The sequence below is a fragment of the Ascaphus truei genome, chromosome 8 (genome assembly GCF_040206685.1).
Source record: "Ascaphus truei isolate aAscTru1 chromosome 8, aAscTru1.hap1, whole genome shotgun sequence".
Taxonomy (NCBI): domain Eukaryota; kingdom Metazoa; phylum Chordata; class Amphibia; order Anura; family Ascaphidae; genus Ascaphus; species Ascaphus truei.
In genome coordinates, this window is record NC_134490.1 from 21,169,250 (window position 1) to 21,184,961 (window position 15,712).

Here is a 15,712-nt window from a genome sequence, read left to right on the forward strand (position 1 = left end):
CCGACGGGATTATTGGCCCTGTGCAGAAATCCCTGCCGACGGGATTATTGGCCCTGTGCAGAAATCCCTGCAGACGGGATTATTGGCCCTGTGCAGAAATCCCTGCAGACGGGACTATTGGCCCTGTGCAGAAATCCCTGCAGACGGGACTATTGGCCCTGTGCAGAAATCCCTGCAGACGGGACTATTGGCCCTGTGCAGAAATCTTTGCAGACGGGATTATTGGCCCTGTGCAGAAATCCCTGCAGACGGGATTATTGGCCCTCTGCAGAAATCCCTGCAGACGGGATTATTGGCCCTGTGCAGAAATCCCTGCAGACGGGACTATTGGGTCCGTGCAGAAATCCCTGCAGACATAGGGTGACCAGAGAATAGAGGGTGGAGAGAGAGAGAATGGACGAGAGAGAGAGAATGGACGAGAGAGAGAGAGAATGGACGAGAGAGAGAGAATGGACGAGAGAGAGATTGAGAGAGAGACTGAGAGAGAGAGAGAGAGAGAGAGAGAGAGAGATAGATAGATAGATAGAGAGAGAGAGAGAGAATGGGGGACGGGAGGGAGAATGGGGGACAGGAGAGAGAATGGAGGACAAGAGGGAAAGGGAGAATGGGGGGGGAGGGAATATAGAGAGACTGGGGGGGTGAGAGAAAATGGGGGAGGGGAGGGATAGAATGGGGGAGAAGGTAGAGAGGGAATAGGGGAGAAGGTAGAGAGGGAATGGGAAGAGGTAGAATGAATAATACAGCATCAATGGTGACACTATTAGATAAATATCATAATAATATTCATTTTTTAGTCATGTCATTTGTTGTATTAATAATTTTTTTTATGTGTCCTGGTTTTTCATTTTCAAAATCTGGTCACCCTACTCTTGGCCCTTGCCCTGGCCAGTAATGTTTGAATAAAGAACTACATCAAATACACACAAGACATCTTTAAATTTACTCCAGGTCTTTTATTGATCGCATAACAACTGCAATCACTGGCAAGAGAGATCAATCCAAAACACTGGTTTGGGTAAAAACAAACAAAAATAATAATTTCTCTGGACAAAGGCAAATTATAAAGTCCCACTTCCTATCATTTTCATGAAAACAGGCAGAGCGGCAATTTCTGTTGTGGAGTTGAAGGACATTTAACTTTCACGTGCAATCATTACAACAAAAAACAGAAATGGGTTAGTACAAACAGCATCACCCTGCCATGATGTAAACGTCGCAAAATTCTCATTGCAACCTCCATATCAGTGCAATTTCTGTTTCAGACGCCACATTGTACTAAATTTTTTCTTTTATATCTTTCCCTTTTATATTGCACTATAAATCAAGTTTAGCAGACACAGGTGCTCATCTCCGTGATCATTTTTCATGCATACATGTGCCCACTGGCATTTGCAAATCATACAATGGGGGTTTCGTTTTCAAATTTTTCACTCTTGCCCTGTGATCTTAGGGGAAATGCATCAAAACTCATCTGCATGTCTTCACCTCAATCTCTAAACTGCTTGCGGCATTCCACAGGGTCAAGTACAGAACCGGAACTTGGGGGGTTTAAAATACAAATTGGATATCCAATGATATTGGATTAAAAGACTTTTCTTCCTCTGATCAAAAACCCTTGCACAACCTTTAACAGACAATCTCTATACATTGGAAGAGATCTAGAAGCGAGAGCCTGGCCGATCTGTGGATGAACTGAAAACCCGTTTTCAATATGTTGTGAATCCATCTCCCCCCCACCTCCCCGTGCTGGAGATTTTACTCCCATTTATTGAAATGATGTGAACTCTTGTATTGTATTGTATGTGGTATCTAGTATTGGGAAGAGTCTCCACAGGATATAGGCATACCCCGCATTAACGTACGCAATGGGACCGGAGCATGTATGTAAAGTGAAAATGTACTTAAAGTGAAGCACTACCTTTTCCCACTTATCGATGCATGTACTGTACTGCAATCGTTATATACGTGCATAACTGATGTAAATAACACGTGTAACAGGCTCTATAGTCTCCCTGCTTGCGCACAGCTTCGGTACAGGTAGGGAGCCGGTATTGCTGTTCAGGACGTGATGACAGGCGCATGCGTGAGCTGCCGTTTGCCTATTGGGCGATATGTACTTACTCGCGAGTGTACTTAAAGTGAGTATCCTTAAAGCGGGGTATGCCTGTATTGAAGAGAGCCTAAACATCTTGATTAATTTGCAAAAAACACTGCTGTTTCTCTTCTTCAGTGGAAATGTAGAGTATTAAATACAATTTCACACGGTACTGCCAGGTCCAAAACAAACCTACTATTGGGTGTTCTCCTTCTTTTAAACATCACACCTAATCTTTTGCCCATGAAGTGCAAGGAGCTGTACGAGAGTTAGAACGATTTCGGAAAAATCTAAACATGTGGCATCGTTAACCTGTGAATAAGTTTGTTGCAAATTAAGGCCGACTCCTTGATGTGCTCAAGTTTTGTTCACGAACAGGAAGCATTTGGAGCAGCGATTTGCACACTGCACCTGTTACAATGGGACTCCAGTAACTTGTTAAACTGTTGTAACGGTTATCTAGTTCCATTCATGTGGCTACTCGTACAGTCATTCCCAGACATCCAGCAAACATTGCAGTGCGACAGTCGTTCTTGCTGAACGGAGATGCCATTAAACCACGATCTGACATATATATATACACACAACAGCTTGGAAAATGTTCCAAGGTCGACAATGCCATTTTCAATGTGTAACTAAAATTAAAGATAACGTAGAACTCCTGACCTACAGGTTATAGTGCATACCATTGCACGCAATGTCCTGGTTATAGTGCATACCATTGCACGTAATGTCCTGGTTATAGTGCATACCATTGCACGTAAATTATTTATTTGCCTATGGGTCGCTTCACTGAAATCCCACTTAAAAGGATCTGTTCCCCCTATGGAAAATGTTTCTTACCCCTGTCCCAACAGTTTTGTTCTGTACATGTATAGGAAGCAGGGGAGTCTTTGGAGCCAAGCCGCGTTAACTTAAGTTTTAGGGACCCCTTGGTTCCCAGGATACTTCCAGGGAAAATGCTGCTGGGGCCTCCCCTCGTCCGTCACAGCTTCCTATTGGCCCACGTGATGCAGGGGGCTTAAACCTCCATGGACTACCGGCGTTACCATCCTCAGTAATTATCTCAAGATCCAGGGGCTCCCAGCAGCAGAAATTAAAGTGGTTCAGCTCTGAAGATCCCGATTCCCACCCATGCTGAAAAAAATGGAGGCATTTAACGTGGAATACTTCTTTGAGGCCTTATGCAGCTGCCTTTCTTTCCCCTGGTGAAGCACACAGCTGTTTGATTAAAGCATTCTTACTAGAATTTTGTTTATTAAAAACAGCAGCGAATTTGATTTTAGACCATCATGTCATGAACCGATTTCATATATCCTACGAAATACTAGATTTTTTTGTTGTTGAATATTGATAAACGACAGTCCTGCCCTAGCCGTCTGTAAAGGATTTAATTTGAGCTTGTTGCAGGACTATGACCCTGTATCCTAGGCACCGATTGAAAGTACAGATGATCAATAAGAAATAGTAATGTTGGGGAAAAATAAAAAAAATATGATTGTATGGATACGATAACAATAGCTTAGAGGCCCTAGACCCTCCCCCATGCTAAGGTACAAGTTGTTTTTCTAACCCAAGCTATTGCTGGTTTGGGCCATAGTTCCTATTACTTCCCGATAAACAAGGTGGGGCTGTTTCCTTTTATGCAATGCTGAAAGAAAACAAAAAGTGCTTGTTCATAAAAAAAAAATAAAAAATAATAATCACATTTGTAATGACCACTTTGAAATTCAGATCATACAGCAGTGACTATTACCAAGACAGGATGATATCTACCAATGCAAACAACTGACCTCTAGAACCAGAGATCAAAGTAAATTTGGATCGTGTTGATTTAAGCATAACAATGTAATTTCAAAAATGAACAACTACAATTGAATGAATCCAGGATGCTAGAATCCACTACTGTTTCAGTTCTTTGCTGCATGATCAAATTGCAAGAAATGTGACACCATTCAATTATGATTTGATTGTACCAGGGCATGGAGGATCTCGGCAGAAGAATTTATACCCCTACACTCACTCTCCCAAGATTTAAAGCAGTTCGTTTTGTTTTTGGCATAATAGGTGCAATTTTGGTAAAAAAATAAATCGATATCTTCACCAATATAGAGCTGCCAAACCATGTTAAACGTTTTCATTTTTCATACCAGTTTACACATATTTGTTACCCCATGGCCAAGCTTTGCCTTGACACTTCCGGTGAGACGTGCATAGTTACAGAACAATACCAGCTCGCAGCTAGAAACAAAAAGAAAACAAGGGACCGGTCTCTTCATACAGAACTGCTTCAATGAGAGCAGAAGTACCATAGAAAAAGGATTGATTTGAATGGGAAGTTTGTTTTTTTTGAAGATGTGTTTTTTTTATTATGATTTTATGCATCGAGGCTTTAGCAGCAGATTAATAAAAGTCCCCCAAGTTTAGCATTCTAAATGAGCAAATCCATGCACAGCTGAATTATGCTGCTTGTTTTATGTGCTACAGAATTTAGGACAGCCAACTCCTTCAGAAGCAGCCACTTCCATGCAGAGGTCCCTATACATGGAAGGTGCCCCAAAACCAAATTCATATACATCCCAAGACCTTTAATTTGCTTCTGATCCAACATGTCTTTCCAAGCAGTGTAATAGAATGCCCCTACACATTGCCCATTGCTGCCCATATTTACAAAAGCAGAGCCGAGTTGTAAGGCACCTTACAGCCAGTGCAAGTAAATCAGCATAAAACACCTTACAGTTCAGAACCTCTTACTACATATGGCCCAACAGCCTTATCCATTGGCTGGAAAATGAATTGCGTACTCCAAGCAAGATCTAGGCCTAATGATTAACTGCATTTCATTTATTAAATACTTTGCCAGATTTCCAAGAACATTTGCACAGTGAAGTTCACCAAGAAAGGAGGAAACCGGACTAATGAAACTAAATTACCAGGGGAAAAAATAAAAATTACCACAACACGCAAATGTATCAGTAATTTATCCTTTACACTCCCATCTCATTGTTATACATTTTTTGCAAATTCTTTACTTTATAAATTAAGATTTTTCAAGCATTTCTTGATGTAAATTAATTTGCATGTTATAATGGTCATTTGGTGTCCCCTGCAGGACATACCTAGAACAGTAGAAAACCCTTGTAACATACCAAAGAACGCTTATTCAGGGCTTAAACTAGTTAATTTTCCAGATTGCCAAGTGAGCCATGAATAAACTCAATGGATCTTCAATCTTTCAGACAGGCATATTGGGGAACAGGCGTGGTTAAAATAAAAAAAAGGACAATGACGATCAGAATTGATTTTGGTATACATTTACAGACCTAATAAGCTTTGGAGAAAGCAGAATGCACCGCACAAAAAATGGGGGTCTTGTTAGGCACTACCGTTTCACAGGGGCCCCTTCGTTCACTATACAAGAATACCATTTGCCAAAATAATTGTGTTGGTTAGCAGATACAAAATTAAATAGGTATTTAGTGCCCATTATTAAATCTGATTTTTTTTTACAGTGTAGCAAACCTGCTACAGTAAGAAAAGCCTTTTGGAGATGCAGTCAATGACAGGGGCATGGAATACTGCTAGCCAATACAAGTAGGAAGAAGTGCACACCCGCCTTCACATAAATAGCAATGACAAATGTACAGTTTCTCCATTATAGATGGGGGAACTGGTACCTAGAAAGATTATTCACAGTACTAGCATTGTCATGGTTGAATTAATTGGATTGAAATGTATGCACTTAATTTAAAAAAAAAAAAAAATGGATCTATTAATCTGTTGTAGGATGGAATACCCTTTAGCAGATCAACATTACAGTACTTTATAGATTAAATAGTGTAGATATTTCAAAAGCTCTGTACACTTTCATTTCATCTATGAAAAACTTTAATGTTTGGTCTTTTAAAAATGGCAGCGCAAGCTACATATAGTCTGCTATTCTCCAGGGCCAATACTGCTACTAGAACAACTAAACAGAGCTGGGTTGGCACTTTTCTCTTTTGGAAACCAATAAACGACATACTCCATGGGCGTAATTTAGTGGTGAGGCTGGGTAACGCCCCATTAATGATGCATGAACTTACTTTGAAGTAGATGAAAGCCACTGCATTAATGACTGTGCATTGTTACACCTCTCACTATATTGATAAAGGGGGCAAATGGTTACAGTGCTAAAGTAACGTTTCCATGTGTGTCCAATGGAGCAACACAATCATTAGAGCAGTGGTCCGTTTACTGCACAATTACAGTGGAAATTAGTTGGGGGGAAAAAATAAACCCACAATGTCATTTGGTAACATGCAGCATCAATGTTACAAAGGGAGGAAAAATATATATATTTATATGTACTCTGTACGTTGCTGAAAACAAACGTTTTTTGTTCCGTTTATTTCACATTCTCAAAGTAGAAAGAAGAAAAAAACATTTCATAGCACATCATCTCTCATGATGGTACATTCAATTTTTCGAAGCAAAAAAGGGTGAATACACCCAGGTATCATTTAGTTGTCTTAATCTTTATTTTTATTTCCCCTTCATTTAAAACCCTCACGAAAATTAACCCCTACTTCACTGGTGGCAGGACAAGTTAGAAGCAACTTGGTACCTTGAATCAGGCATAGACTGGGCAACACAGCTGCTTTGGCAAGACCTCGCGTGGCAGGCACAATACACGCATTTCCCCTTTAGAATCCGGTCATTACACGCACCAGACGGTTATACCGAAAAAAATCCTTGGCAATAACACTCGCCATAGCTCACCGTCCAATAACACCATGTTATGCTTTGCGGAATGGTCCTTTTCGTATAATTCAAGCAAAGAAACGATTTGATCAGATGGTATCAGATGGCTACAAACTGGCACTGCATTCTCAACCAGCATATGATGCAAACTTTATTAACCCAATGACCAGTTCAGTCCCAGCGACTAAATTTTGAGCATACTTGGCCAATACATTTTGCCTTCATTCAGCATCTTCCCTATACGTTGGAATATTTTAATTTGGACACATCAGCTGTTTGAATGAGAAAGCAGTTATGCACCAACTCGGGAGATTGAACACGTAATGAAATATGCCAAACGAAAAGAATAGGCAACTTCTAAACATTGGGTCATCAATGATCAGATCCACGTGCAGTTTTGATACACAGAGCTGGTTCTTCAAGTGTTGAGACCTCCTATTGTATATCTTTATATTTGTACCCACTGCTGTCTGTTTGAAAGGTGTATTCAAAACATGCTGCAATTAGAACAAAAGGCAGGGTGCGCTCATGCTAGGAGTACTTCTCTATTCTGTTTCTTTAGAACACAAATGCAAAAATTAAGTATACATCAAGGTTCATATTTACCAAGATGTACTATGAGAAAACACCTTCTAGATCAGTGATTTTCAACAGGGGTTCCTAGGTGCCCTGGGGTCAAACAATTATCAGGTCATTTGTTTTTTTTTTTGTACAAAATACAGAAGAATTTATAATGCATCTGAGCTGAGACGCGCTATTAGAGGGGGTTGGTATTCCTTACAATGCATCCGATCTCAGACACAGAAGGTTGGGGTTCTGCAGTGTCTCAATATAATTATATTGTTCCCTAGCAACAACAAAAAAAGTTGAAAACCACTGATCTAGAACCAGAAAACTTCAGTGCATTCAAGTGCATGTTCTATAGATGTCTTCAAATCACCGAATAACACTGCTTAGGCAAGTACCGCCCTACATCTTGGTAATCCCTGCATGCTTTCCTGCCTTCCTCAACTCAATTGTTCTTCTGTAAACCAGCAAAGGAGCAACAGAAAAAAAGAAATAAAAAAAAAACCACTTTTGGTACAATGGGAAGGCCATGCGGGAAGAAATATTGTTTGATCGTGAACAATTACAATTTATCTTAATTTAAAGCAATCCGTATACATTTTTTGCTTATGATACAATTTTGAATTTAACAATACACTTAAAAATCGAGCAACCGGAAGGTTGTCTGGAAGGTTCAGGATGGAGAAGTGCTGGGACTTTCAGGCGTCTTGATTTGAGAGCCTCTGGAGCAGGGCGCCATGGGGAGCAGCGCAGGAGGAGGAACCAGCGTCCCAGAAACACTCAGCAAGACTTATTTAGTAGTTTGTGAGACACAAAAGCATTGTGTTCAAATAAGCATGTCCACAGCGACCTAAGCCCTTTGCCAACCATGTTGCAAACATTTAGTGGAATCAACAAATGGGAAGAGGATGGGGTTGGGTAAAAAAGGGAAAATCACGCAGTGAAGGCGTATACATTTTCATTCCTGCCACCAACCATTTACATATATTTTCAAAGACAGCTACAGTACAAAATGGCAATCTGTATTTTTCCCCCTCTTGCTAACATCAAGCCACTGAGATTTGTCACAAGTCCCTCCACCACCACACACTGTGCTAGCTGGAGTGGGATATGCCGTGTGAGAAAAAAAAAAATAAAAAAAAAAAATGGGTTCTTATTTGCGTTGACCTTTGGCACCTGGAAGGGCAGGTTTCTTAACGCAAGACTGCGCCGTAGAATGGTTTTGTTTTCTCGTGAATGATCCTATTGTCAGGTACAGGTCAGGTACACAGAAGCATCGGGAGCTCTTGCCAATAATCCAGGAGATTAGATGTCCATTTCGAACTGAGAATCGTCAACTGAGAAACAGAGAAAAAAAATTAAATGAAATAATGAAATAAAAACCACACACACTAAAAAGGGTCTAATTTCTGTTAATCTGCTATAAAAGCAGAAACATATAGACCATCTCAATACACACCAATTTATGCCTGGTAAAAGATTGTTGTAAATTAAAAGGTACAGTTCCCCCTAGGAACAAAAAAAATAAAAAAAAGCACCCAGATGCAACCCCTTAAACATGTCCCTGGCATTGATTTACATTGGTTCTAGGAGGGATTTAATTATCCCTTTAATAAAGATTGTTTTTTGACTGGTATTGTCATCAAAAACCAGATAGTTGGTATTAATAATTGTGCCGTTTATTTATTTATTTTTAAACCTACTAAACATCCCTATTGTTACTTTAGTCTCCATTGCCCAAGGTAACATTATTTTGCCCGTTTGCTGCTCCTGGAGACAATTATGGCTAGGTCCCCAATAGCCACGGCGGGGAAAACTTCTTTCCTGGCGTCACTTTCTTTTTTTGGGTACAAATTGTTTTTATTGAATTTGACACATTTTCTGGGTACATACATTGCATTACATTGGATCCTCACGGGTCCTGTTTGCATTCCCCAGGTTTTATGCATATCAGATGAAAAAATAAAAATAGGAATAAAGCCAAGATAAACAACACGTGGGGGAGAAGGGGTTTGGTAGTCTCTCATTTATACACTATCTAGGTTTCTGGGTACCCAGCTACGGGTCCTATATCTTGTGGAATTTTTTCGGTTGTGTGTCTAAGGAAGGCAGAGAGCCTTTCCATTAGCATCACTTCCCCAATTCTATTGGTTACCCTTAATCTGGAGCGAGGTAGTGGGATAGATATGTATATACAGGTCAGGTGTATTCCCAGCAGCTTCGATCCCTGCATAGATCATCGTTATTAATTCCTTCTTATATTCTGCATAGGGATTCAAAGTTGGAAAGTTCTGGGAATTCCAACTTTTTTGAGATGGATAGAAGGAAATGCCTTTTCTGTAAATATTGAAAGATGGGTAGGTCCGGGGCTTGGCATTTCAGTCTTAATTCCTGGAGACTTAATATTTTCTCCTTATCTAGGAGGCCTCCTATCGTTCTACTATTTTTGGTTTTTGAACTGGTTATATATAATGACCTGTGTCCATTCCAGGTGGGAAGTCTGGGTTATGAAAAATAGGGGCACTAGCTGTGAGGTACCTGATGCGAGTTTGAATTTAGACTTGACCTTAGTTCAGGTGAGCGCAAACTTTTACTGCTGCGCCCCAGTCTGGCATGCTCCAGTTGCCAACGACCCCGTCCTACATTGCAGTAGCGTCATGTGATGTCAGGCATTTGACGCCGTGACGTCACATGACTCCTCTGGCGTCGCGTTGCCATGGAGATGCATCACAGCGTCGGAATCCCGGTAAGTTTTATTGTTGCAGAGGCCTCACGCGATCCTCGGCATTTAATTTAAATGCCTTGGTGAAGAGTGCGGGACCTCTGCAACCGCCACCGCCCCCCCCCCAGAAAAATCGGCCGCCGGTATGCGCACCCCTGCCGTAGCCCATGGTAAATATTGTTGGACCTAGTTCTTGTCCCCCTTTGACCTGAATCTTTTTTTCTTCGTCAGGCACAGTGAGGCTGGTAGCAGGCAATCCTTTGTGTAATGTTTCTATTTCCACCCAGCAGAATTGGGCTGGGTTTGCATTCCATACCACTATTTGGTGCAGTTGGGCAGCATAAAAGTATGTTTGTATCTGGTACTCCTAGACCTCCTCTTGATCTAGAGGATAATAGCACAGACCTGGCTAGCCTGGGTCTTTTCCCTTGACAGATGAACTGAAATATTTGGTTCTCTAGGGTCTGTAGCTCCCCTTTCGGGATATGGAATGGGAGAGTCTGAAAGTGGTATAAGAATCTGGGGTGTATGTTAATTTTTATTGAGGACATCCTTCCAAACCAGGATATCTGGTGCTTGCTCAAGTCTAGCAGATCCTTTTTAATATTATTGGAGTAGGGTAGTTGCTCTGGTAAAGAGTCTCGTAGTTTCGAGATATTGAACACCAAGTATTTAAGATGTCAGATCACCATTTGAATGATTTTTGTAGGTGTTGGGCTTATCTTTGTTTATTTTGTACCCTGAGATCCTGTTAAACTCTCCTAGAGACAGTATCAGGTTCGGCAAGGAGATCAGCGGGACTGTCAATATGACATCATCCGCAAAAAGCGAGATCTTATAGTTTTTGTTTTCGATATCTATTCCTTGGATGTCCAGGTGAGATCTAATGGTTGATGCTAGCGGCTCTATAGAGAGCGCGAAGAGGAGGGGAGATAGAGGGCATCCCTGTTTCGTTCCATTTTTGATACTTATTTTTTCATAGTTATTGCCTGGGAGCTTTACTAGAGCCTTGGGGGACACAGAGCTCTGACCCCCTCCAGAAAGGGACCCGAGAACACGAAAGACTGCATGGTTCTATCTAAACGTAATAGTATCGTCTTTGTCATGGTGGAGTGGACATGTTCTATAATATCAATTATCTTTCTAGTGTTATCTGACACCTGCCTGCCAGAGACGAAGCCCACCTGGTCTATATTAATTAGTCTTGGTAGGATTGGGTTTAATCTGTTGGCTAGAATCTTGCTGTATATTTTAATATCCGAGTTCAGTAATGTGATGAGTCGGTAGTTACCGCACTGGAGGGGGTCGCGTTGACTCGTTGAGCCTCCAGTGGAAAGATTTAGTTCCAGTAAAAGGGGGCAACAAGGTAAGTTCTACCGGGGCGTGGTCAGACCATGTGATTGTGCCGATATTGGGCGGAGAGGATGCCTCAAGGATGTTTTTGGTTACCAAGAGATAGTCTAGTCTGGAATACGTCTGGTGCGGGTTGGAGAACAAAGTGTAATCTCTGATAGACGCCTGGAGAGCGGGGCATCAGGGACAGAGAGAATTCGCCTACCAGGTCCCCGAATTTTTTAGATGTTTTTTTTTGGATTAGTGTCATGTGCGTTTGGCCCTATGTGGACCTATCCAATTCTTGTGAGATGACCGTTTACATCTCCACCGAGAATCAGGGAGGTTAGGTGTTGGGGATCGATTATTTCTAGGACCTCCCTCAGAAATTCGGCCTGGTTATCATTTGGCACGTAGACGTTGATTAATGTTAGTGCCGATCGCCCGAGGGGCCCATTGACAACCATGAACCTGCCCTCCGGATCAGAGATCACCTTGTCTGTTTTAAATGGGACATCTTGTTTTATTAGAATGGCCCCCACTCTCCTTTTACTGCTAAAAGGAGAAGTAGGCTGTCGGGAAAGTATTTTTGAACGTGTTGCGCGGGTCTTTTGTATTAAAGTGGGTCTCTTGGAAAAAATAAGATATCCCCTTTAACTCTTTGAGGGCAACTATTCATTTTCTTTTACATTGTAGGTCTTCCATATTAAGTGAAATGACCTTAACTAGTGAAGAGTCAGCCATATTTTAGATACTTAGGGGGTCGCTTTAACTGAACTTCCGCTCCGGAGCAGCTTTTAGGTTTTGTACCTGGGCTGGATAAAGCATGGTAGGGTGCACTGGAGCAAGGAGATCTTTTTTTTTTATAGCACTGGTCCTGAGGTGGTGGGTGGTGGGGGGGGGGGGGGGGGGGGGGGCGGGACAGGGTAGCTTGATCCTGGAGGTTCAAGCTGGGGATTGGTGGGGGTTTGCGTTGGGGTAGTGGGTTAAAATAAAGAGACCAAAACCAAAAAAAAAAAAAAGAGAGAAGGAAGGTGTTGGGTGTATTTTCCACCCTGGAACATTAAAGCCAGCCGATAGGCCTGCTCGCAAGTTGGGCGTCCTGCCATTGCAGGACCTCCCCAGTCCCAGGGGGGTGGAATCCACGAGAGAACGTGAGGATAGGGACCCTCACTTTCTGTGTAGATTAAATTGAATGGATTAATTCTATACTTTCGTTTTTCTATTTGCCGTATAGCTTGCTATATTTAACGTCTCAGACAGCTCCTTAGTAGCTCTGTCTGCTACCGGAGATATGGGGGGTGAGGAGGAGCTTAGCAGCCCATGTATGGGGGACATAGGGTGGGATACATGGGGGATCACGGACATAGCAATTATTTCTGGTACCCGACTAACTGTGGGTATTCAGTTACATCCTTAATGTACATTTTCTAATACGTCATACAGCTTATCAAGACCCTTCAACTTCTTCGTATGTTGCCAACATTTTATATATGCGAAATTATTCTAATTTTTGACTGGGGGGAACGGGGGGGGACACATTATATATATGGAACAATCGCTATATATGTGGACATAGCAATTGTTTCTGGTACCCGTCTAACTGTGGGTATTCAGTTTCATCCTTAATGCACATTATCCGATACATCATACAGCCTATCCATACCATTCCGACTTCGTATGTTGCTGACATTTTGTGTATGCAGGATTATTCTCGGGAGGGGGGTGGGGGGGTTGATGGGCTTGAGGAGGGACCCGGCGTCCCTTTCTAATGGAAATAATGGGGGAAGAGAAGCCCACATTTGCTAATTTCTTGATCAGGAACTAACAGCACAGCAGCAACAGAAGATAAGCATCTTTGTAAATGGTGTAACCCGCCCTTCCCCCCCCACACACAAAATAACACTTACCCACTGCAGTCTTCCTATCATGATTGTTTAAGTTGTTTGTTTCTACTTTGGCTACCTCTACAGCCGTATTGGGGCTGGTCACCCCTGGAATATCAGGCAGGCGGCGGGGAGGGGTCTGAGCCAGAGGGGAGTTGCGACGGTCCAACAGAAACTTGCGATCGTATATGATCCGGGTACCTAGATGAAGAATAGATATAGATAAGGAACTCTGGCACAAAAGCACCAATCTGTCCTTTACAGTTGAGCTTTAAGAATCCCAGGAGTCAGGAGAAAAAGGTGTGGCATGTAAATCATATTTCTGTATACACTTTCTTCACAGCCATAACTAGCTATCTGCATAGCACATAAAGAGCTATAAAATGGAAATATGGCACTTTTGTTTCTATTTCACTTTGAAGTACAATTTGCAATCTAATGATGGATAATTGTAAACTTTTTTTATTTTATTTTTTAGAACAAATGAATAGGAGAAACACAAACTATATAGCAAAAATCTACCCCATTCTAAGGCATAAACCAAAATATTTAACAGTGCTGACTTAATAAATGCAGACCTTCAAAAGTGCATTCCGGAGAGAGATCTGCCGATTGCACACGTGCAAAACCTTCGCATGGGGTCGTGAACCATGCAAAATGTGCACTTTGAGCCGTCAAAAATAAATAAGTGCAACAGCAGCTTAGTAGCAATCTTTTCTTTAACCCCTTCCGTGCCAATGGGTCCTGCCACTTCCGTCAGTGCGGAAGATCCGTAGCTGCATATCACACGATCACTTCAGCGGCTGTGACATGTAAGGGGAGTAGTCAAGTATCGAGCAAAAGGCCACAATTTACAGCGACCGCCATAAGGGGCTCTTGGGTGGCACGTTTTAATGACGTACGCTATATATCAATAGGCCACTAAAGAGGCCAACATGCTACTTTAATAAATAACTTAAAATCACTGGGACTATAAGTAGGACCTAAACACCATGTTTCGCTCACGATCTGGTAATAAATTCGATGAAAGCTCATGGCGTTGAACACAGCTCTAAGGCCTCGTTCAGGGTGCTGGCTTCGGAGGGAGGGCGTGCTGCCGTGAGAAACAAAGTATTCAATTTGAATACTGGTTGTCAGGGTAGCAACCGCCCTGTCTCTGAGGCCAGGAGTTGAAGCCGACTACAGTTTCAATAAACGAAAATTTCGTTTTTTGGAGCTGCAGCAGCGTCACTGGGACCTAGGCAGCCAATGAAATCATTCTTCAGAATGATTTCATGACTGCAACCTCGATACTTACCCTGCTGTGTGTAACCCCGCCCCCTCCCCAACGCTGAAAAGTCTGCTGGGGGATAAACACAGATCGCCCAGCAAACTGCCGCACTGCCTCCCTCCCGCCCTCCCTCCGAGTCCTGCAGCTGGCACCCTTAACGAGGCCTAAGGCTAGCTGTTCAAAAAGGGTGGTGTACAAAATGCCAATTTTGGAAAGGTCTCCTCTTAACCTTCTCAGTGTCACAAACATCTACCAGGTATGCAACGTCAAAATGCTCATTATCCAGGGGCTGAACACGTGGCTTGCCCTTACAAAATGGAAACTGAACCCATCCTACATCAGCCGGGGAGGCAGTGCCGGTTATGTGACCACTTCTGAATTGATCACAGAATTGATCGCAAAATGTCAGAGGTCCGATAGCACTTTGGTGCCGCCACACCTCTGGCACTGAAAAGGTCAATCCTCTTAAAAGAGGTTCTGTCAGGTATAATAATGGTTCTAAGAGATGGGATTAGCAGCTATATTAATTTCAATTTAGTTCTTTTACAAATAAAATAGTTTGGAAAAAATAAATAAAACCTTTACATCAATGGAAAATCTTTAAAATGTAACCTCCCTTTAATTGAACCCTGCAACTTTCAAATTGCTATAGTAAAAAGGTAATGATGGAAATGTTACCCACAGTAGCATGTTTGTCAATGTGCTACACTTAGGCGTTTGAATCAAACATTAGACATGTTAACGAACATGTTGAATGGTTGATTGCCTTCACTTTATTCCAATTCCAATATATGTTGCTTAGTGCTAAAGCCCCTTTATGATACCTATCAGTATGTAGACATCATGTGGCCCATTATGCATCTAAGCCCAGATCTGGAACCAGTCCAGTGTTTGCTGCTGTGTGGAACAAAAGTTTGCAGTCAGCAACTGTGGGGAGCACATTAATTTAACTCTTAAAAAGGCCAGAGACATTTTGCAGCCCACTGAAGTCTCACTTAGCAGCAGCAACATTAATAGCACACTAAAAACCATAGATTTCTCAAGGGACACCTCTGGGGTTCAGGGTTCAGCACGTAAAGAAGCTAATGGCTCAGAAA

General features: G+C 42.0%; 1 protein-coding gene across 1 annotated transcript in view; it reads right to left on the reverse strand.

The window, feature by feature from the left end:
• Positions 1–932: 932 nt before the first annotated feature.
• Positions 933–15,712, reverse strand: part of EIF4EBP2 (eukaryotic translation initiation factor 4E binding protein 2) — a 32,043-nt gene continuing 17,263 nt past the window's right edge. Inside the window, exons 2-3 of the mRNA XM_075610757.1 lie at positions 13,370–13,546; positions 933–8,742 (exon numbers count right to left, since the gene is read on the reverse strand). Of these exons, the coding sequence (XP_075466872.1) occupies positions 8,711–8,742; positions 13,370–13,546 (209 nt within the window). The 3' untranslated portion in view covers positions 933–8,710. The remainder of the gene's footprint in view (positions 8,743–13,369; positions 13,547–15,712) is intronic.